General features: G+C 45.3%; 1 protein-coding gene across 5 annotated transcripts in view; it reads left to right on the forward strand.

The window, feature by feature from the left end:
* OPCML (opioid binding protein/cell adhesion molecule like) overlaps window positions 1-17008 on the forward strand; it is a 1017619-nt gene extending 1000611 nt beyond the window's left edge. For all 5 annotated transcript variants that reach the window (XM_070457403.1, XM_070457402.1, XM_070457401.1 and 2 more), the window contains one exon: window positions 11635-17008. In XM_070457403.1, the coding sequence (XP_070313504.1) occupies window positions 11635-11735 (101 nt within the window). In that variant the 3' untranslated portion in view covers window positions 11736-17008. The remainder of the gene's footprint in view (window positions 1-11634) is intronic.
* The last annotated feature ends 7575 nt before the right edge of the window (window positions 17009-24583 follow it).

The raw sequence follows: 24583 nt of genomic DNA on the forward strand, positions 1-24583 counted from the left end.
CATCTTTCACATAGTTTCTGCCTACACTTACAGAATACAGGAAAATGAGATGAAAGCAACCTCAAACGAAGGCAGAAGACACAGGCTATGGAGGCAGTGGGCTGAGACAGGAGGTGCTTAGGTAAAAGGAGAGACAACCCAGGTCGGCGGGTGATGCTCAGAGGTGAATCAGTGGCTGGTGCTGATGTGGGGTGTTTCCCTCAGTCACCACCAGTTGCTGTTCCTCCAGAAGCCACACAGACAGGACAGGTCACCAGCAGCATGCCAGCTCAAAGCAGCATTTCAGATTGTCCACTTTGCTCAGCCCCAGGACCACTGTCAGGGCCAGAGGGACAGCAGAAGATAAAGAACAGACTGACATGGAGATGGATGGGGAAACTGGGTACCAGGTCTGACTCTGGCACACACCATGATGCCCTCTGATCCATGGTTGCCTGTAAAATGTAAGAACATATAAAACACACACACACACACACACACACACACACACACACACACACTCCAGGCTTCCTTCTTGCTTTCTAAGTCCCTATTCTGCAAAAAAAAAAAAAAAAGGAAACTAGGGTCAGAAGCAGATCTCCAAAGCCTGACATCCATGACCTTGGGGATGGTAGCAGCTGTTCTGATTATTGAAAGCAACTTGCTGGAAGTATCTGTAAGCTTCTTGGAGTGGATAAGGCCTCCAAAGGCCACCCGGCCCTGACATCCTAGAGCCTTGCCAGGACCGCATGCAGCCAGGGCGGCTGAGCTTGGTGAGCTGAGCACACCTCTGCCTCTCGAGGAAACCACTCACTTTCTCTGGACTTGCCAGCCCATTCTGCCTCCGCTGGGTCTTGGGCAAGAACCACCCCCCTCCCTGTCCTTAGGGTGCAAGGAGGGAAGATCTGAACTTGATCACATCCGGCACTGCAGAGACTGTGAGGCATGCAATGAGCCTTGTGAATGTCTGGATTGGAACTGGCGGGGGAGAGGGACAGGGAAGCAAACAAAGCCGGGAAGGAGGGGATGGTGCAGAGAGGAGAGCAGATTCATCTGTGAAATTGCAGCGACACCAACGAGGGGCTCTGAGTTAAGTACCAGGACTAGGGACCACTCCTCAGAATCTTGTCCTTGCATAGGAGAATGGCAAAGTATTCCAGTGAAGCCAGCATCTGGGCTCAGGAGTTTTTTTCCCTCAGGCAAAGTCTCAGTCCCTCGGAGCAGCCTGGAAGATAGTCTACCTCCCCTGCTTCTGGAAGCCATGAGGACAAAATCTCTGTTTTCTTTTGCTAATGGCATTCCTCCAGAATAAACATGCATGTCAGGCTGGCTCTTCAAACCAGATTTTCTTCAACTGTAGGCAGCCAGACAGCTCTTCTCCTGCGCTCTGGCCGGCCTCACCTAGGGCAGCCCCCGGAAAGCTGGCCACAGCCTGCCCCCCACCCCCTCCTCCATAAAGGCCCCCAACATCCTCACCTTCCCCGGGTGGCTCCAGGTGCAACCTGAGGGCTGGGCAGAGGGGTCAAGGATCCGGCATCTCCTCTCCCTTCGCCTCCAGTCCGGACAGTCAGACCTCAGCCTCACAGCCCGTTCCCCCCAAACACCCAGACTCCCCTCGGCCCCGTCACAGCAAGGGGGGTAGGGTCTTCTGTGTCCTTGGGCGTCTTTGAAGGGAGCCCTATCTTAGCCCTCAGACCTCGCTTCCGGTGCTTCAGAAATGCCGTTCCGTGGGCCTGGTCCCAGAGCCATTGAATGAAAGTCTCCAAGGAGCCCTGAGGATGTGCTCCGTGGGCAGGTCTACCTGGGAGCCCGGGGCCCCCGGGAGCCGGCTGGTCTCTGGGCAGCTGTCTGGGAGCTTCCCGTCTGTGTCCCTAACTCTCTCCTCAGTTCTGGGTCACAGGCCGCTCTGCCGCCTGAAAGTTCCATCAGGGCACGCTCCATCTTTCTCTCCCTGTCACCTCCCCCTCCGCCCTGCAAATGTACACCTTATCTTCACACCCAGCCCTCACTCCAATCTCTGAGGTCATTCTGACTTTTCCCTCCCGCCACCCCTCACACCTGTCAGCCCATAGGTCTCAGAAAGCAGGCCCCAGCCGCACCCCTCCCACTGCCTCTGCCCACCCCCTTCACTCACCCCAGAGCAGGTGCCACGTCTAGTCGTGAGCTTCTCTTACGGTGTGTGGGTCCCTCGTCCTTGGTAATCTCTGCAGTCGGCCACTTCGGGGCCCCAGTGACCCTTCCCAAACTCAGAGTCAACCTCTTCACCCCCTGCTGAAACCTGCCTCCCAGAAAAGCCTGAGATCAGCCTTGCCCTGAGATCAACCTCCATCATGTCCCCACGTTCCCCGTGGCCTTCTCTGCACCCACCACTCTAGACAACCCCCTCCGTTGCCTGGGACCCTGGATCCCACTGCACATTCCAGCTTCTGTCCATCAGCAAATGCTTGCTTAGAGCCTAGTATGCGCCAGGAATTAGATTCAGATTGAGGTATGGATGGGAACACACTTCCCAACCTTGTATAAGCAAGTAAACAGGCATTTACAATAGAATATAGTACACAGGTGCTACATCAGCAGAATAAAGAAGCTAATAGGCTAATATTATTAGCTAATAGGCTAATAGGTGTTGGCCAGACGTGGCTTTAGACAGCTCAGAACCCTCTGAGGAAGCTATGTCTGGAGCTCAGAGGATCTGAGCCATGTGACTGAATTCCTTCCTGCCTCAGATAGAAAGTCCACCATGGAAGGACGCCCTAACATCAGGTTATGTACCCAAGTGTGTCTGGCCTTAATCCTGTGCTTCTTGCTAACCCATAGTATCCAGTCTCTTCCAGTGTGTTGTAGGGTCACAGAAGGAAGCATTTGACTCTTCTCTGCCTAAGTTACACTTACCTTTGAAGCATCTTCTTAATGGTACCCCATCTACCAAGCATTTCTGAGTCCCACTGAAGAATCATTCACCCATCATTTAGATTTTCCTGATAGTTTACCTTTAGGCTTGTATTTGGTGCTACACTGAAGGATATAGCCCTGAACCTTGTAATAGTTATTTTCCAGTAATTTATTAATCCTGAGTGCATTAATAAATATATCTTATATTTATATTAATATAAATATATTAATAAATATATCTTCCAGTCAACAATCAGTTCATAACAGCCTCCATAAAGGATGAAAGTCTTCACTATCCAAAGGGAGAACAAATACTCTAATGATCTTGTAGATTCCCCCCACCGCCCACCAAGAAAGCCAAATCAACACATTGTTCTCACACTACCCCTTGCATTCCAGCCCCCCCCCATAGGTCCTAGTTCTAATTTGAAATTTAGGGTCCCCTCCAACCGGGTCTTCCTTGTAAGGGAGACAATGTAAGGGAATGTAAGGCAATGTAAGGAAGACATCCTGACCAACAGTTGAAGAAAGTGCTCATCAAGTGCTTTCTTCTTGCAGAGACATCCGAAGCTGCACATGCTTGTCCATTTCCTGCTGATAACATGTATGATTTTTATTTTCCAAATCCACTATTTAAATCCAGGTGGGAGGGAATGAGTCAGAGACTAATGTTAATGCTTCTGGCGGGTGGCAGCAGCAGCAGCATTTGTATTTTCCCCAACCTGCCAAATGTCAACATATTAGGGGAAAAACATGCAGACATTTCACATTCATTCCTGATGAGGCTCCTTGTCACTCCCTCACACCCTGCTCCCCTCTGAATCACTGACATCTGGCCGTTAGCCTGAGCATTTAGGCTTTAACACAGAGTGCTTGGCTATGCTGATGTCAGCATACGCTGGAGCTTCTGGTTCAGCATAGACCAGAGCCTTGCCTCTTTCAGGGCTGTGATGAGCTGATGGGTCTGAATTAACTTCTGCTATGAACTTCCTAGGCCTTGGGCTTTGTGGGAGAGGCTGCTGTTTTGGCCTCTTTATCCCCATGCCTTCCCAGAGCCGTGAAGCCTGGTTCATCTTCCCTGCAGAACAACACCAGGCCCTGATTCTGCTGTAATTAAAGACAACGGAGGAACAGCATCCTTTGATAGCAAGTTATGCGCCTTCATCAGCCAGCCCTGCTGAAAAGAGGTTTACGTTTCCCCAACAAGAGTAACACACTCATTGTCTAATTAGATTTCCTCGCTCCTCTTTTAATCACCAAGAACATCATTATCTTTTTGGTTCCTCATTAGGAAGGTCACATAGTTCACACTCATAAAACTCATCTTAATTTCAGAACAAAAGTGTATCTTCTTAGATTTCACATGCTTCCTTGATCTCACTGTGCTATTACCAAGTTCAACTTGCCCGTGTTGTTTTTTTTGTTCTCTTTTTTTCCCTCTTAATGTGATGACCATACTACCACCTGCTATTTTAACAGTATTACAGCTGCAGCTTGCTATCGAATTTCCTGCTGAAGAACTGCTCCTGGTTTCCATTGCAATCACAGGAAGAAAAAGGGGGTCGTTTCAATGCCTTTCTCACTTGTAATGGACCCTCCAGTTTTTCTCTTTATTTTTAAATTATGAAAGTATGATAACACATTTACAGGAGACCTGGAGAATACAGAACAAAGTATACATAGTTCCACTATATATTACAGTTTTTTAAGTAAATAAGGTTTTTAATTGGAGTTTCAATATCAAACTCTTGAGAATTCATTAATGAATACAAGAGAAGTAGAAGGATATAGTAGACCTGAAAAGCACTGTGAAACACTTCAACATAATTAAGATTTATGTAATTTTCACATAACAGTAGGATACAAATTCTATTCAAGTTCCCATAGACTATAAACTAGGAGACACTGGAACATATCCAGGGACATAAAACAAGGGGCAAAATTTTCATGGTATAAAGGTATTGAAATCATACAGAGTCTGTTCTCTTATCACTGTGCAATTATGCTAGAAATCAATATCAGAAGACATTTTAAAATAACCCACGTATTTTCAAGAGAAATGTGGCGTTTACCAAGAGAGATCTTTGACTTAGCCGTTGAAAGTCTCAATAAAGTTAGAAGGCTGAAGAAACAAAGAGGATGATTGCAGAGAAGAAAGCATCTAAATGAAAAATTAATATCAAAATGAGAAATTAATATCAAAGATACTTAAAAAAAAACATGTGTCTGGACCCTTCAATTTTTAAGCTTCAAAATCTTCTGCAGGGCAGGATCTCATCCATAAGCTTATGTAGTTTGCTGGGAGCTTTGTGCTGAGTTTGGGTGCTTTGATTTCTAACCCCTGTTCCTCCAGAGTGTGATCAGCCTGCCCTTGAAGTCAGCCACTCTTGTTTTCCAGCAAACTGGGTTTGCAGGTTAATTCTATGCTAAGTCCTCGACCAAATTTGCTTTTTAAAAATCTATAAGGTATAGTATATTTAATTCAACAAAGTAGGTAGCCTCTCCAAGTGGACTTTATTTTATTCATCTGTTGGTTTGCCTCTTTCTTTATTTACTTGTCTTACCACTGCTGGGCCTCACACATGGCCATAAAAACCTTACTTCCAGTGCTGACAACACAGACAGAATGATTGACCTTTCTGATGTTTATCATTTCTGGAATTTATCTCTTGATCATTTCTGTCTCTTTCTCTCTTCTGTATGCCAAGGATTAGCTCATTTTGGTCTGCATATGTCCCCAAGGTATTTAGTTGTCATTGTTATGTCATTCATGGTTGATTTTGTGGCTTTGTGTCTTTGTGTGGGCTTTTATTTTCAAAGGTACTCAACAACAGGAATGAAGGAAGCAATGCATTTTTAGCGATAAGGGGGGTGAAATGAGGGGAAAGGGCATAGTAACATGTTCTCAGTTTTAGTTTATCCCTGAAAAAATATGTAATTAAGTCTGATGTTTATAAGAGTCATTCTGTTGGACTGAGTCATTATTAAGGGTAAATAAAGAGTTCTTGAATGTGGGGATTTCCCAGATAAAGAGATGGGCTTCTAATTATACCTCCTGAGAGTAACTGGCCTTCCCCAAGAAGCCTTAACCTGTGGTTGAAGCCACCTCTGGTCTTGTCAGGAGAGACCAGTCACTTGCTTGCTAAGCCAGAGTCACATTTGCTTGGCAACTATCTTTGAGAATCCAGTGTACACAGGGTGTCTTTATTTAAAGCATGAGCCTCACCAAAGATGCTACTTTAGAAACTAGCTGCTATGGTCCTAGTTCTGATTAACCCAGTAGTTATTCATCCTTTACTTAGTCTCAGGGATTTTATATGCCATCTGAACTCATCCTCAGAGCATCCTTGCACAGACAAAAGCACCTGCCCACAGAGTTTATACATGAAAATCACTGCTTCAGAGATGTTAACCAGCTCGTCCAAGTCATCATGCGACTTCCTGCTAGAGAACTTGCACGTGGGAGCTCGGCTTGGTGCCCTGTGGTGACCTAAAGTGGGGGAAGAGGGTGTAGGTGGAAGGTCCAGGAGGGAGGGGATGTACGTTTACTTATAGTTGATTTGTTTCATTGTACAGCAGAAATTAACACAGCATTGCAAAGTCATTACATTCCAAATTTTTTTTTAAATTAAAAAACAAAACTTATCCTGCTAGTAAATAGCAAAGCAAGAATTCAATTTCAGTTCTCCCTGACTCCTAAATTTAGTCCTCTTAGACTTTCCAAAAGGCAAGGTGTTCCTGAGATGAAAGGGAGGTTGGGCTGTTTTGTTTCTTCTCAGAATCTGTAAGGGATTAAAACATGTTTGTGTTTGTTTATTGATTTAGGTGAAGACATAGGACTTCTAGATCCGAATGGAGAATAGGGAGTCTTCCCTGGCAGTTCCACTGCAGGGGGCACAAGTTCAATCTCTGGTCAGGGAACTGAGATCCCACATCACACACACACACATACACATACAAACCACACATCAACAACAGCCAAAAACTAGAGGGGGCTCGTCTGTGCAGACAGAAGCTGTACCTCTCCTTCTCTTTGGGATGGTAGCTAGCACGTGACAGGAGCAGCACACGGTTCTTGGGCAGACGGCGTGGCTGCTGAGGCCAGCGAGGGGTCTGCTTCTCCTCGAACTTGCCGCAGAACTTGGCTTCGGCCCTCTCTCATCGCCCTGCTCAGCACCCCACACCTCCTAGGTCCTCCCAGCCAGTGACCTCTGTCACCCATCTCGCCACTTCACTCCCACCTCCCAAAACCCAGCTCAGCATCAATGTATTTGGAAAAGATCTACCAAATAAGCTAACATCAGCCTCAACTAAGGGCTTCCCCAGTGGCTAAGCGATAAAGAACTGGCCTGCGATGTAGGAGCTTCAGGAGACACAGGTTCAATGCCGGGGTTGGGAAGATCCCCTGGGGGAGGAAATGGCAACCCACTCCAGTATTCATGCCTGGAGAATACGAAGGACAGAGGACCCTGGCAGACTACAGTTCATGGGGTCACAGAGTCAGACACGATTAAAACAACTTAGCATGCACAGCCACAGCTAGGCAATGGAAGGTAGGGGGTGTGGACCCATGAGAGCAGTCCTTCCCATGACCTCATGTCTACTTTCTACCAGATGCCACCCTGACCCCTCCATTTCTTTATCTGAAAACTGTGTTATGAGCCCTGTTTTCAAGGAGAAACTGAAAGTACTTTGAGATCACAGAGCTGGCAAGCCACAGAGTCAGGATTTAAACCCAAGTCAGTCCGAAGCCAAGACCCAACCATTAGTTGCACTTTTCTAGGGACCAGTGACTTTGACCCCAAAAGGTTTAGGGCTGCAGGGACAAAGCAGTGAGGCCAAGGTGGGGCAGAGGCGTAGAAGTAATCAAGGCGGACATGCCAATTTGCTGAACAGCACCCATCCACCACTGCTTCCGTATTAAAGCACAAAGAAGCATTTACCTAATCAGGTCTGTGACCTTCACATGACTGGGGTGGGAAATACATGTAAATCCATGGCTAATTCATTTCAATGTATGACAAAAACCACTGCAATGATGTAAAGTAATTAGCCTCCAACTAATAAAAATAAATGGAAAAAAAAAAAAAAGAAAACCTGCAGGAGGAGAGGGTGGGCCAAATGGAGGGTAGCACTGAAACATACACAGTATCGTATGTAAAATAGATAGCTAATGGGAAGTTGCTGAAGAGCAGAGGGAGCCCCGCCCAGTGCTCTGTGATGACCTGGAGGGGTGGGACGGTGGGTAAACGGAGGCTCAGGAGGTAGGGGATATATGCTTACTCATGTCTCATTCATGTTTTTGTACAACAGAAACCAACACAGTAGGATAAAGTAATTATCCTCCAATTTTGAAAAAGAAAACCTATGGGAGATATCCAACCCAAATTCTCCCCACCCCCTCATTTCCAATAGAATCAGGGTTACAAATGAAGCTGCACTAATGAATCCATTTGCTGCTAAAGGCCTCCGTCTTACATTCCGCCAGCCTGCAGTGTGGTACACGCACGTGAGCTCCTCTCGGCTTTGAACAAAGCCCAGGAGGTTTCCTGTGGCCCCTCACTGCACTGGCATTAGTTCCAACTGCCAAATCTCAAATGTGTCCAGGATAGATAGCAAGAAAGCAAGGCTAGTTTAATCTCTGTCCTAGTGTGTTTGGTGAACTCCTTGGCCAGAGCAGCTTGGCCCTTTCTCATACACTGATGGGCCATAGACACTTCAACAGTAAATTGCCATGTTGTCTGATGCTTAGAGCAGGGCTTATCACACCCACTAAAGAATAAAACTTCCTGCAGCAGCATAGAGAATGAGGCCAAAATAGGGAAACGTTAGAATCTAGGAGTATTTGGTGCCCTCTTACTCTCTCAGGAGATGGCATGCTGGCATGCAGAAAGCTGCATGTTGATGGTCTTGTACCTATTGGAAAAGACCGTCTGGCTATCCACCCCCCCCACAGCCATCCCTTCTGGGACCAGATACAGAGTGTCTAGCCATTCTGTAACTCTAGACGCTAAGGGAGAAGAGCTCAGAGGTCACCCATCCCAGTCTCCTTTCACTCTGCTGGTGGCAGGACCATGGCCACAGAGGGCCTGTCCCTCAGCGAGGAACCTCTCTCACAGGCTATCTGTTTGCTAAAAACGCTCACCTGATTATGCAAGTATTTCTATGCTTTAATACAGAAGAAGTGGTGGGTTGCAGCTGTTTAGTGAATTGGTGTGGTCCCATGATTACTTCTGGAGGAGGGCATGGCAACCCACCCCAGTATTCTTGCCTGGAGAATCCCATGGACAGGCAGAGCCTGGCAGTCTACAGCTCATAGTTTCAAAGAGTGGGACACAGCTGAAGTGACTTAGCACACATGCACGCATCCGTTTCTGGAGAAACTGAGTCAATTCAGAGGCCATTGTGGCGTGATGCCGCAGTCTCTGAAAAACATGCACAGAAGACCACTTTCCACAGAGAAGAGATGGAGTTGTGGTCATCAAGGGCACCAGCCCTGTAGACAGAGTGACTCAGTTCCAGTCCAGCTCTGGGTGTATTATCTTGTGTGGCCATAGGCAGGGCGCTTAACTTTACAGCTCATCGGTTCCGCAACCATAACGTGGGCATGCCATAGGGTTTCCTGAAGATAAAACGGGTTAATGGAGGTTCTGCATTCAGAGTCACAACTTGGTACACAGAGACCACCATATGTTATTAATATGCTTTGTGGCCATAGCCTCAGGAGGGCTGAGCAGGCGCGACGCCTGCTGGGGTCCTGCTCCTTGGAGAACTCAGCTGGCGTGGACAGTGGCTGCACCCTGCCTGCCTGACCCACATGAAGGCCTTACTGCCATTGCCACCTGCTCTCCTGACGACTCCTTCTCATTTACCCACAGTTTAATGCACTGGCTTCATTACTACATCTCCTCTCCTGTTTATTTTATCTACATCCAACCTTACGCTGGTAATGTGACATTCCCCAAAGATGCTAAGCCCGCTGGTAGAACTTGGAATAAAGTGATTCCTATAGTAAAGACCCCTGTCTGTCTAGCATGGAGCCCACTCAACTGTTTCTTAAGTTGACAGCAGTGTAATAAATTAGCGAAACACATGCACACATATATATATATAAAACTAGTTAATACACATCATATATAGACTTATATTTTAAATATTCTTTAAAGAATCATATGGTTCTGCATCATCCATTTCCTTTTAAACACACTTGAAAATCTCAATCACTCATCTTTTGCGGAAGACAATATAGAGAATTACCTTGGGCTTCAAACTGGGCCTTTTCCAACTTAGTGCATTCTCTAGGCTGGTACGATTCCTTAGGATATATGCCTCGGCCAATGGGGACCCCTGAGTCAGGCCACTTTCTATAAATGTTGATGAAGCTGTTATGGGGACCACAGCAATGGGCTAAGGCCTGACTCTGCCCGTTTCTGTGAATACTCTATAACCAAAGTACAGAAAACTATGAGCAGGACTCTCAAGCTCTCAAGTAAATATGAATTCTTAGTAGATAAGAGAATCGTGTTATGCACTCGAGAAATAGAAGGCATCCTGCTGAGAACCCTGGGGTAGGAACAGGTGGATGCTGGTCGCTGAAGTGAGACCCATATGTCCCCTGGCTAAAGGTCAGCATCAACGAGGCCTGGATCCAAGCCATGATACTGACCAGGACGCTGCGGGGCCTGGGTGCTGTCAGAGGAAACCCGGCTCCACCGGCCCTTTCGTCGGGAGTGCAGTTCTTTGCCAAGGAGCCACGTTACCACTAAAGCTGGCCGTGATGCCCTGCCTGTCTTCCCTGCTCCTGCCCTTTGTCACTGACCCTATAGGGTTGCCTTTTGAGGACTTATACTCCTTTGACTAAGACGTAGCTTCGCTTACCCTGGAATCCTCTCTGTTCCCTGGTCACGGCTCTTGCTGATGACCCTAGATTCTTATGCTGCCCAGCAAAGGTGATGGAGGTGTGGGGTCAGGGCTGGACACTTATCCTTCCGCCCTGGGTCCTCAGGACGGGCGAGGACAACCCCCATGCACACGGTCTGTCTTCTGGAGGAGGATGTAGATAATCATGCTCTCATCTCGTGTGGAATGTGAGGGATTCGGGAGGACTGTGTCAAAGTGCCAGAGAGAGAGGGAAGAGGAAAGAAGGATGGTTGAGGGAAAGCCCGCCAGGCAGAGGACAGTGGCCGCTAGGTCTGAGAAGGCGGGGTCTTCTTGGTCCCCTCTGGTCATCTGGGGTCGACTGCTGGCTTGAACCCCACCATAGTGTCTAAAATGATGCAGTGTAGTCATTCATCTTCCCCAGCTGCTCCACAGCATCCCAATCGTCCCAGACAGAGTCGGCCACGGCAACACCCAGACGCCTGGGTCTCACGAAAGCCTCCCTCCCCCTCCCGCCTCTTCCCGCCTCTCCCCTCCATCCTGACTCTCCTCTCCCCCTTCCCCTGCTTCCCCTCCCACCCCTGTCTGTCCTGCACACCACCTCCAAGGTCCTGCTCTGGCCTGTCAGCCCACAGGTCTAGCCCTGCCTTCCCTCTCTCTCTGTGGGTGTTTTAACCCCAGTCTCTGAGAGCAGGCTGCAGGGTCCAGGCGTCCCAGGGAGGAGCCCCTTTGAGTCTCTCCGTTTATGGGGACGTGGAAGGGTCAGGGGTTGGGTGGAGGCTGTTCAGAGAGAAGCATGTCTGTGCAGTGCTTGGAGGGGCTGAGGAAGCTGCCCTCTGGGTGTGTGCTAACGCTAACAAGCCTGTCTCTCTTTCCCCTACACAGGGCCTGGAGCCGTCATTGATGGTGTAAACTCGGCCTCTAGAGCGCTCGCTTGCCTCTGGCTATCAGGGACCCTCTTTGCCCACTTCTTCATCAAGTTTTGATAAGAAAGCATAGGTCTTCTGAGCAACGCCTGCCTCTCCATATCACAGACTTTACCTGCACTGCGGAGGGCCAAACAGTTTGGGTTTCTTTTTGTTTCTGTTCCTTTTCTCAGTTTTGGGTTTTTTTTTTTTTTTTTTTTGGACTCTTTTCTTTGTTGGTTTGATTTTTCTTTCTAGTTTGAACGAGTGGGGTTTGGGGGAGGGGTGGGCAGGGTTCTACCACATGTAGGATAATCACTCATAGGTGGTGTGTCCAAAAATGGAACCCATTCTCCACCCTTCCCCTCCCCTCCCTCTGCTCCCCCTGGCATCGTCACCACCAACCAACCACCCTCACACCAAACCGTAAGTTCCATTTGGGCGAAAAAACGTGCCTCGTGGTAAACACCCTGAAGACACAACTTGACTTATAATGTAGTGCGCAGCAAGAATTATATCCAAGTGTCCTATTACTTGTGTCTTTAAAGCTGTGGACCATTTTCCTGACTATAATGTACAGATCCCTCTCTCCATGTTTATAATGATCTAATTACATGAGGGTTCACATCCTTTCTTTCTGGGAAGTTCTCTTTCTCTCCCTTTCTCTCTCTCTGTCTCTCTGTCTCTGTATCTGTCTCTGTCTCTGTCTCTGTCTCTGTCTCTCTCTCTATATATATATATGAAACATTGCCATCTTTTCTAGCCATTCTGCCCTATTTGCTTTCTCTACCAGCTATAAGGATTCGAAGTTTGGGAGTAGGCATACAACCCAAACCTGAATGTTGAGAAGTCATGTAACTGAAAATGGGGGGAAGAATCTTGAGGAGAGTATTTCTCTCTGAAAAATACTATCCAGTTCTTAAAAAATGATCCAGAGGTGGCTGATTATTTAGGTTTTATCAAGCTCACTATCAAAGTAATACACTGTTTCCCATCTACTCAACCATCTGATTGATCACTCCATCCAATTATCTCCCCACCCATTTTCCTCTCTGGCAATCCACTTCCTTTATATATCAATCTATCAGTGTAATTATCCAACACATCTTTCTATTTCATTCCCCACTATTCACTCTCAATCCATCACTGTATTCATCTCTAGTCATAGTGTGTCTGTTCCACTGGATTCATGTCTCCTCTACCTTCTGCAGACATTGGCATCTTCAGAATTAACCATCAGCTTCTCATGTGAAAGCCAATGATCTCATGGGCTGACAACATAGAAAAGCCGTATGTCACGGGCTGTCTGGAATGTGCCCGTCCATCTACCCCAAGTAGGTGCTGGTAACAGATGGACCGAAGTAGCGAGTGAAAGATCAGTCAGTCACTCTTCCCAGAAGAGATCGTGTTTCCAGAAACAGCTTCTTGGGAAGCAGATCGGCCTTGGCAAAACCTTGATGAGCATCCTGTTTTATCTTTCTCACTTGAAGGACCAAGGTGCCAATCTTCATGCTTCTCTCAGCCTTTCAAGAAAGTGCATGTCAGGAATCTATGAGACTGTCCTTAACAGAAAGAGACAGAAAAACACACTTCTGTCTCTTCAACGTGAAGACAGCCGTCCATCTGAGTGGGGTGACTTCTGCTGTCGTCCCCTTTCTGCTCCAGTTTTGGTTTCATGTGTTTGAAAACTATCCAGTAAAGAGCCGATGGAAGCCAATTACACGGCGGGTGTGTTGACAACTCTGGTATTTGTTTCTGGAAGCTCTTCTGAGCTGAGGGCACTTGAGCAAACTGACTTAATTTCCAAGCTCTTGATTAACACAACACTGCAAACAGACGGGGAGAGTAACATGCATCTTCCTTGGATACAGGCTGCTTCTCCAGGAACTTTGGGGGATAATGCCCTCAGCTCTCCATGTTCAGATCTTTCCAGAACACAAAGACAAGCTGACCCTATCCTTCTGCTTTATCTCCTGGGACAAGAAGGACTCAGCCAGCGAGAGTGACTGGGATGCAGAAGAATGGCATCAGAAGCCTGCAGGGCTGTGCCCTTGACCTGCGCTGCAGGGGGTGACCTGCTGAGAAAGAGGAGAGCCAGCAATGACTGGATCAAAGACTCGGGCCCAACGGAATACTCTTTAGCGCCACGATCTAAAGCATGAGAAATATTAGCTCCAGAGTTCCCTTCCCGCCATGCTTCATTGGTCTTCTTCCTCTGAAACGTGGCCTCTTTGTTTCTCTCTGTTATGACACATGAACGTGATGTACTGTGGAGAAACACACTCACGTGTGCACGGGCATGCGTGGGTTGACTTGGCATATGAAAAGCTCGGCACTTCCGTAGAGTTAGAGCTGGTGTGAGTGAAATTAATATTATACTTGCCAGCTGTAAACAGACATCTGCATTTCCCAGGGAGCTGCCAGGAGCCAGATTTGCAGAACGTGAACGATGTGCCAAAAGCAGTGTATGGATTCCAAGTTCCAGGGATGATCGTGAGCAGGCATGGAGTCAGAATTAAAGGTCGGACATCAGTGTTTCAGACCTGTCACCGCGGCCAGGGTGGTGTCAGACACTGAATGAGCGTGTAACGTGTCACATCGAGTGTTCTGCTGATAACACACTTGCTCCTTAGGAGTAGAAGTGTGGACGCTGTGGGGACCAGATGGTCTTGGAGAACAGGGTGCTTGAAATGGACGAGCTGGGCATGTTCTTTCCTCTGAGACTTGATCAAAATGAAGGCATCCATCCTTCTTCAGCCAGGAGAATCCCTGAACCTTCCAGACACAAAGAGCCTGGGTTCAGAGCCACTAGAGAACTCTGTGCTGCTTCTTACAGCACATACCAGGAAGCATGTCTGGGAGTTACAGACTCCAGCCCTGTTTCAGAGGGGAAGGGTCCTAGCGTCACTCCTCACCTGTCTGGGATAAAGACAATGAAATAAGCAAGACCCAAGGAAATGGGGCAGTGGAACAGAAAACCCTTCTGCCCAGCAGACACAGTCCAGATTCTGTGTTGTCTGGGTTCCTTTGGTGGGGATGGCTCCACAGGATGGGAGCTGTTACCCAACACCTTGGAGCATATGGAGTAGCAAATGCCTAAAGACAACGTCCAAGTCTCTTTACATATGGAGGGCAGATGGATCAGGCCTGCTGGAGAGAGATTTTTTTTCAAGGTGCCAATGGTGGGGTGGGGCTTGGGGTAGAGGAGGAAAAAATTAACTCTTGAGTCTCTGAGAACCTGCGGCTTTTCACGGGTTCTGCACGTGAGATGGAACCCAGTAAGGCTTATCAAGAAATCAGGTGAGAGGAACTCGGCAATGTATAATAGGCACTCTGAAACCCTGCCTCTCCCCAAAATATGTATTTCCACCAAAGTGAAGCCAGTGCAACTGCTAGTGTTGAGGTCCTGGCCAAGCTGTTTTTTCAGTAGTTTCATGTCAAGTGCCTGATACAGTCTTCTGCAAGTTGAAGCAAGTGTGTTTAGTTTTTTTGTTTATTTGTTTTATCTGTGGGAAAGAGGCCATCCAGGCAAGTGGTGGTTGAAACATGCTCCTGTTTTATGCAGAGAAATTATGCTTAGTTGTGTTCAACTGTACAGAAGGAAAGGTGAGGTTTTGTATCAGAAAGAGGACTGGAGCTCTTTCCTCTGAAACTCATGCCTCAAGGTAGACAATGCATTTCATAGGTTGGACTGCTCGTTCTCAAAACCTGGGTGGGGGGTATACTGTAGGACTTGGGGAAAGTCCAGAGCAAGTTTGAGTTCAAGGATCTGTTCCTGAACCAACCCAGCAACTTGCTCTCCACGTGGAGGGGTCACTGAGCTCCAATTCTCCTGGGAAAATGCTCGGGAGAAGAGTAGAGAACCTTGATGTGGGCAGTCCGTCTCCAGGCAAGCTCATCAACTGCGTAGCCTCAGGAGTGGCTGGAGATTGCTATTTACCTCCAGATCCAAGGGAGGGTTTCTCCTCCCCGGTTGAGTATGGATGTCATCATGAGGATGGAGGAGTGGGGTGAGGGATGGGGCCATGTCACCTTTCCCAATTTGACCCTGAGTCCTCACCAGAGAAAATCTGGCTTTGCAATACCTGGAACCAGCCCTCCTTCCCCCCACCAAAAAACCCCAAGCAATTAAAAAAAATTTTATAATCTCTTTGGAATTAGAGGAAGTAGGGGAAGTGGTGTAGAATGTTTCCCATTGGCAATATTCATTTTTTTTTGTTTTTCTCCAAATATGAGGATCATTCACATTCATTTTGTATGAGCCCTATTCCTAGAAACTTACACCCAGTTGCCTCACCTCCTACTTGCCCACGCTTCTCTGTCTTTTTATTTTAAGACGAGTAAGTTGGAGCAATTTCAGGAAAACTTCACAGGTGTGTAGCTAGGAAGGCAACGTTCTCAGAAAGATACCATGTGATGAGAACTCCTAATGATCACTAACAGCCAACAAATAAAAATGCTGGTCTCATTTCCCTCATTTCTTGAGAGAAGAGAAGTAAATGAAAGAAGGAAGAGATAGATATGCAATTAAAAGATGCGGCAAGAAGATAGAGCTGAACCAAGCAATTTAGCCTTCAGGTGCAGAACACCAGCGGTCCACAGGGCTGTGGAGTGGACTCAATTAGACACAATTGTCTTCAGCCTGCAAGTAGCCAGTGAAGCCTAATTTCCCGTGTTTTAAAAGACATTCCATTTTGTTTCTTTCCACGGTGTCCTTTTAAAGCACAGGGTTGTTTTTGTTGTTCCATGATGCTGAGTGTGGAAAGAAAGATGATGAACCCTCTGCTCTTTTTTGGGGGGCCACATTCTACGCTATTGGCCAATTTAAAATGATATCAATCATAGCAATGATAAGTAATCCTAGCTGCCTTTGTGTTAGTTAAAGGGAGCATTTTTAATCATTCAGAACCTTTTGTGACATGTAAAGTGCAATTGTGAGGAACGTGTGGGTGTATGAAAATGTATCTGTCAAGTTCAGAGTCCTCTAGATTAAAAAAATTTATGACTTATCCATGGTGCCGTCCTAGCCGTGTCAGACAATGGGTGTGCCCGTTCTCACAATTATCCTGCAAACAGATCTGTGTTCAAACGCTTTAAAATTTTATCACATGATACAAGAGTATAACTTTGTCAGCCTTCTAGAGGTTTTTTTCCTCCCCTTCTATTTTCTTTCTGAATTTTTTCCTTTGAAAATCAATGAAGACTTTATTTCTGTCAATAATTGTATTAAGGGTGAAAATACTACCTGAATTTTGTGCATGTTACATTGTAGTTGTAACCTTTTCTAATTCAGGATGAACACTGAGATGGTTGTGATTGTGCAGTGTATCAATAAAGTTCAAAGTAATTTGTAACTTTTGGGGGGCTGTTTATTAGGACACCGCATTGAGTATCCAGGGATGGGGAAAGCTAACCAGGGTATGCTTCTCCCATGTGTGTGTGTGTGTGTGTGTGTGTGTGTGTGTGTGTGAGGCTTTGGGAAGGAGATGCGATCAGAAAACTGGGTACCATCTCTGTCTCTCTCTGTCCCTCTCTTTCATGCATGTATATACCCACAGGCACACAGAATACTATAATAAGCAATTTCATGTTACAATTGCATATCTTATATCTATGCCATTTACAAATCATACAAAATGCAAATAATGTAAAATGCAGCTGCAGCCTCAAAGTCTAATTTATTGGCTTAGGCTACAATGAAATCAGAAGAGAGGTTTCAGAAAATGAATGACCAGATATCACTCAGTTTGAGCACTCGGTAACAGTTCCTGCAGCTTGAGCCCATTGGACCAAGCACCACTTTGACAAGAGTAAGTATGAGGAAATATGGTGACTGTGATATGCACTTACTCTCTTTTTTTAATTAATTTTTGTTGGAGTATAGTTGCTTTACAGTGTTGTATTAGCTTCTTTGTACAACAAAGACAGTCAGCTATACATATACATATACATATACATACATATATATATGTGTATATATATATATATATACTCTGTTTTGGATTTCCTTCAAAACACACTTATTCTTAAAAGTACATTGGAGGTACTGTTGGTTTACTGTAGCATCCACAGGGTAATGGATGAGGAAGAGACCTGGAGAGCAAGTTCATTCTTCCAACTGTCTTTCCTAAAACATCTTTCTCTTTCAGTAAATCTCCCACCATCTTGTCACATATCCATCTGCTCTTCCAAAGGAATGGGTATTAACCTCTTTCTTGCAACTTAGCTTCCCACCTGCCATTTCTGTATCAACGAACCCTTCCAAGCTCTGCTGTTGACCAAACATGTGATCTTGGACTTGATGTTTTTTGCCTTACACATCTTTATTTCCCAGCTGCACCATCAGTAAATTTACCCACCCTCCCCAGTGTGTTCTATCAAAGCTGCCTGCAAAATTTTGTGTGTCTCTTTCAACCATTGGATTCCTCAAGACTGACCCCCAGTGAAGCTCAGGCCAGTGGCCAATAAGGATGTGGTCATGCCATGGGAAGTGGCGGAAGATTCTTCTTTTGATTTTATAGACTCTGTCAAACCTGGTCAAGTCTGGATCCTGGAATGATGAGGCTTGTTCCTCATGGCTTCCTGGACAGACAAGGGCTAATCCCTGGCTTTCAAGACTCTGTTCCCCACAGGGGATGGAACACAGATAACTTGATGGACTAGATCATGTTCTTTGTAAATTAAACCACCAAGAACATGGTGGGCACCAAGTGATGGAGAGTTTCCAATTTTCTCAGACTCATTGTAAAATCCTGACTTGTCGAGGAAAGATTTCCAGTTCTGACGTCTTAATGCCTTGAGTGCTCCCACCCACCCTCTCCTTTTACTTCTTCCTTTTAATCACCCTCTTTCCACCCATGCCTGACCCCCTCCTGCTCCTGCTCATCCCACAACATTTACCCATCCATTTGCTTGCCTGCTGGCACAGACATTTATCGGTCTTTCACTTCATCTGGCCACTCAGCGCCATCAATCATTGACGTACCAATTTATTTCTCCATCAGCTAACCACTCACCTATTCATTCACACATTACTTCTCCATTTATCTCACCCTTATTCCCTCTATTCAGTCATGCACCTCCCTAATATGACTGTCCCCCATCTATTTATTTAAACCGTCCAGCCATTCTTCACCTGTCAATCTGGCCAGTAAGCATCCTCCAACTAGCCTTTGGCAGATATACCTATTTACCAACCCACTTCCAGGTAATGGCAATCTCTTCTGTTATCTTTCCTTCTGAGCAGGATGCTTTATCTGCTTCTTCTTAAACATAGCAGCTAAACAATAGGATTCATTGTTATTATCTTCTCCCACAATGCACCCTATTAAAAGCATAAACAAATAAAGAAATGCTTTATGACAGCAGTCTCCAAACTTTTTGGCACCAGGGGCCCATTTCATAGAAGAAAATTTTTCCAGGGGTCAGGGTTTGGGTGGGGGGCAGTTGGTGAGGGTTTCGGTATGATTCAATTGTATTAGATTTATTGTGCACTTTATTTCTTGAATTACCACATCAGCTCCACCTCAGAGCATCAGACATTAGACCCCAGAGGGCAAGGACCCTTGCTTTAGGATATTTGTTACGGGCATTATATTCCCTTCCATCTGGATGTATGACAGTCAACAGAGGGTGGAGAACCAGGGCTTCAATGGAAACACGCAGAGGAACAGATGTCTATATTTAACTTTCTGACACTATGAAGGCAATCAAGCCATGAAGATAAGAAATGACAAAGGAAATAGGAGCGACCTCAACCAACAACTGTTCCTTCTCTTTGGTTTGCTTTTCTGTTGAATGAGTCACCTACTTTGGTGAAGACCAGGGTGTAGGACTGATTGGCATCAAATTCTATCATCAGTTTTGAAAGCCAGCACCCTCAAGCTACAAATGATGCTCCCTTCCTTTAACATGTTCCCCTGTCCATTAGGAAACCTTTTTTTTCCCCCCTTAAGTGATTTTCCCCCCCATGTATTCATTTATTCATTCATGCCTCAATTTGGAGATGAATTCCCTTAAGGAGCTCACATCTAAGATGTGAAAATGGCTGCATACAGAGAAGAAATGCGTGGTCAAATTACAATACTTAGGTTGGAGCTATAGGAAGGTGGCCGCAGATGGAGTGAATATTGGGAGATAATTAGGAGGCTTCTTCCCCTGCCCTCACCCCAGGGATGCATACAGCAGATTGAGGCAGAGGATGTTGTGAACAGATATATCATGACACAAATGGGCCACCAGGACCATGGCATAGTCAGTGTTCAAGTATTGACTGGCAGAATGAATAAATACTAACCAACAAATGAGACCATGAAAGGCAGTAAAACTGTCAATATCCAAAGAACGACAGTAGGTACTTTGGGATAAAGCTGACTCAGATCTCCTGGAGAAGGACACATGCCATCTCAGTTCAGTTTATTTCAGTTCAGTCTCTGAGTCATGTCCAACTCTTTGCGACCCCATGGACTGCAGCACACCAGGCTTCCCCATGCATCACCAACTCCTGGAGTTTACTCAAACTCATGTTCATTGAATTGGTGATGCCATCCAACTATCTCATCCTCTGTCGTCCCTTTCTCCTCCTGCCTTCAAGCTTTCCCAGCATCAGGGTCTTTTCAAATGAGTCAGTTCTTTGCATCAGGTAGCCAAAGTATTGGAGCATCAGTCCTTCCAATGAATACTAAGGACTGATTTCCTTTAGGGTGGACTGGTTGGATCTTCTTGCAGTCCAAGGAACTCTCAAGAATCTTATCCAACACCACAGTTCAAAATCATCAGTTCTTCAGCACTCAGCTTTCTTTATAGTCCATCTCTCACATCCACATATGACCACTGGAAAAATCATAGGTTTGACTAAATAAATCTTTGTTGGCAAAGTAATGTCTCTGCTTTTTAATATGCTGTCTAGGTTGGTCATAGATTTTCTTCCAAGGAGCAAGTGTCTTTTGATTTCTTGGCTGCAGTCACCATCTGCAGTGATTTTGGAGCCCCCCAAAATAAAGTCTGTCACTCTTTTCAGTGTTTCCCTATCTATTTGCCATGAAATGATGGGACCTGATGCCATGATCTTAGTTTTCTGAATGTTGAGTTTTAAGCCAATTTTTTCACTCTCCTCTTTCACTTTCAACAAGAGGCTCTTTAGTTCTTTGCTTTCTGCCATAAGTGTTGTGTCATCTGCATATCTGAGGTTATTGATATTTCTCCTGGAAATCTTGATTCCAGCTTGTGCTTCATCCAGCCCAGCATTTCTCATGGCGTACTCTGCATTTAAGTTAAATAAGCAGAGTAACAATACACAGCCTTGATATACACCTTTCCGAATTTGGAACCAATCTCTTGTGCCATGTCCAGTTCTAACTGTTGCTTCTTGACCTGCATACAGATTTCTCAGGAGGAAGGTCAGGTGGTCTGATATTCCCATCTCTTTAAGAATTTTCCACAGTTTGTTGTGATCTACACAGTCAAAGGCTTTGGCATAATCAATAAAGCAGAAGTAAATGTTTTTCTGGAATTCTCTTGCTTTTTCAATGATCTAACGGATGTTGGCAATTTGATCTCTGGTTCCTCTGCCTTTTCTAAATATAGCTTGAACATCTGGAAGTTCACAGTTCACGTCCTGTTGAAGCCTGGCTTGGAGAATTTTGAGCATTACTTTGCTAACATGTGAGATGAGTGCAACTGTGCAGTAGTTTGAGCATTCTTTAGCATTGCCTTTCTTGGGGATTGGAATGAAACTAACCTTTTCCAGTCCTGTGGCCACTGCTTAGTTTTCCAAATTTGCTGGCATATTGAGTGCAGCACTTTCACAGCATCAACTTTTAGGACTTGAAATAGCTCAACTGGTATTCCATCACTAGCTTTGTTCATACTGATGCTTCCTAAAGCCCTCTTGATTACACATTCCAGGATGTCTGACTCTAGGTGAGTGATCACACGATCGTGTTTATCTGGGTAGTGAAGATCTCTTTTGTACAGTTCTTCTGTGTATTCTTGCCACCTCTTTTCAACATCTTCTGCTTCTGTTAGGTCCCTACCATTTCTGTCCTTTATTGAGCCCATCTTTGCATGAAATGTTCCCTTGGTATCTCTCATTTTCTTGAAGAGATCTTGTCTTTCCCATTCTACTATTTTCCTCTATTTCTTTGCATTGATCACTGAGGAAGGCCTTCTTATCTCTCCTTGCTATGCTTTGGAACTCTGCATTCAAATGGATATATCTTTCCTTTTCTTCTTGGCCTTTTGCTTCTCTTGTTTTCTCAGCTCTTTGTAAGGCCTCCTCAGACAACCATTTTGCCTTTTTGCATTTCTTTTTCTTGGGGATGGTCTTGATCATTGCCTCCTGTACAATGTCATGAACCTCCGTCCATAGTTCTTCAGGCACTCGGTCTATCAGATTGAATCCCTTGAATCTATTCACTTCCATTGTATAATCATAAGGGATTTGATTTAGGTCATACCTGAATGTTCTAGTGGTTTTCCCTACTTTCTTCAATTTAAGTCTGAATTTGGCAATAAGGAGTTCATGATCTGAGCCACAGTCAGCTCCTGGTCTTGTTTTTGCTGACTGTATAGAGCTTCTCCATCTTTGGCTGCAAAGAATATATCAATTTGATTTTGGTATTGACCATCTGGTGATGTCCACGGGTAGAGTCTTCTCTTGTGTTGTTGGAAGAGGGTGTCTGCTATGACCAATGTGTTCTCTTGGCAAAACTCTTTTAGCCTTTGCCCTGCTTCATTCTGTACTCCAAGGCCAGATTTGCCTATTACTCCAGGTATTTCTTGACTTCCTACTTTTGCATTCCAGTCCCCTATAATGAAAAGGACATCTTTTTTGGGTGTTAGTTCTAGAAGGTCTTGTAGGTCTTCAGAGAACCATTCAACTTCAGCGTCTTCAGCATTACTAGTCGGGGCATAGACTTGGATTACTATGACATTGAATGATTTGTCTTGGAAATGAACAGAGATGATTCTGTCATTTTTGAGATTGCATCCAAGTACTGCATTTCAGACTCTTTTGTTGACTATGGTGGCTACTCCATTTCTTCTAAGTGATTCTTGCCCAGTAGTAGATATAACAGTCTTCTGAGTTAAATTCACCCATTACAGTCCATTTTAGTTCTCTGATTCCTAAAATGTCAATATTCACTCTTGCCATCTCCTGTGTGACCACTTTCAATTTGCCTTGATTCATGGACCTAACATTCCAGGTTCCTATGCAATATTGCTCTTTACAGCATTGGACTTTACTTCCATCACCAGTCACATCCACAACTGGGTGTTGTTTTTGCTTTGGCTCCATCTCTTCATTCTTTCTGGAGTTATTTCTCCATTGATCTCCAGTAGCATATTGGGCACCTACCGACCTGGGGAGTTCAACTTTCAGTGTCCTATCTTTTTGCCTTTTCATACCATTCATGGGGTTCTCAAGGCAAGAATACTGAAGTGGTTTGCCATTCCCTTCTTCAGTCACATACCATGTAGAGAACATCAAATCTGGTTGGAATATAACAATTTAGGGGAGAGGGGAGTTATGGAGCATCTTTCATTGGATGTCAAATCTCCATAAACCTTTCTGATGAGGGAAGAGGAAGCAGAGACTGAGGAGCAGGGCAAAACTAAGAGGCGAAGGGTGAGCTGCAGAAAGTCTGCTCTTTCTGGGTGGTTTCCTCTAAAAACTGAGTTTCTCCAGATAAGAGCTTCCTAAAACTATGGGATTTAGGATGAAGACATGGCTCACTTGCATTTACATGTTTAACTGCATTTCTTATTTCCAAATAAGAATATTTACAGTTCTTACCTGTCTGCTATTTGCTGTGGTCTATAAGTGGCTTCCCTGGTGGCTTAGTCAGTAAAGACTCTGTCTGCAATGCAGGAGACCCAGGTTCAATTGCTGGGTTGGGAAGATCCCCTGGAGAAGGAAATGCAACCCACTCCAGTATTCTTGCCTGGAGAATCCCATGGACAGAGGAGCCTGGTGGGCTATAGTCCGTCTACTCATAAAGAGTCGGACACAACTGAGTGACTCACTTCTACCAGGTTTCTTTCACTTATCATGTCTTATGAGACATATTTCCTTCTGTTTAAGTTCTCCAAGTCCTTTCTCTTCAGAGACATCAAGTGATACCCGTTCAATCTCATCTTCAGTAATACAGTGGTAATAATTCCTGCCTCAGAAGACAGACTGTGAGAATTATTAGGTGTGAATAAGAAAGGATATGTAACATGGTACCTGTTATTGCAAAATAAACATGAGTTGTTTTTTTCTATCCTTCCCTCAGCTTTCCCTCACTGTCCTCATGTACCTGATCCTCTATTTAGGGGACCCCCACCTCTGGGATCTAATGCCTGATGGTCTGAGGTGGTGCTGTTATGATAATAATAGAGATAATAAGCACAATAAATGTACTGTGCTTGAGTCATTCTGAAACAATCCCCCACCACGCACTGCCTATGGGAAAAAATCTTCCACCAAACTGGTCCCTGGTGTCAAAAAAGTTGAGGGACCACTGCATAAGACAGAATCTCAGCTCTGTTTATTTCTTTTAAAAAACTGGAAAAAATATTTTATGAATTATTTATTTATTGAAGCTTAAAAGGAAGGAAGGCATCTCTGAGTATTGGATAATTCAAGGACACAAGCTTGGAAAGTGGGAATAATTTTTGTAGAACCTCCAGGAAAGCTGAAAAAGTAGAGAGGGTAGAAGTTCATTTCAGTCTAATAAGCTTGTATCAACAGCTAATATGTGACAAGTACTGAGGACACAAGTGTGAGGGATGGAATAGCTGTCCAGGAAACCCTGGTCCAGAGGAGGATCTAGAACTACATCAGGACACGGTAGGTAGTGTCAAGGCTACAGGAGCCCAGGGCAAGGCAGGTAGCCAGATCGCAGGGCAGGGCTCAGGGCTCACGCAGCAGAGGAGAGGCCTGA

This window comes from Odocoileus virginianus, chromosome 28 (genome assembly GCF_023699985.2).
Source record: "Odocoileus virginianus isolate 20LAN1187 ecotype Illinois chromosome 28, Ovbor_1.2, whole genome shotgun sequence".
Taxonomy (NCBI): Eukaryota; Metazoa; Chordata; class Mammalia; order Artiodactyla; family Cervidae; genus Odocoileus; species Odocoileus virginianus.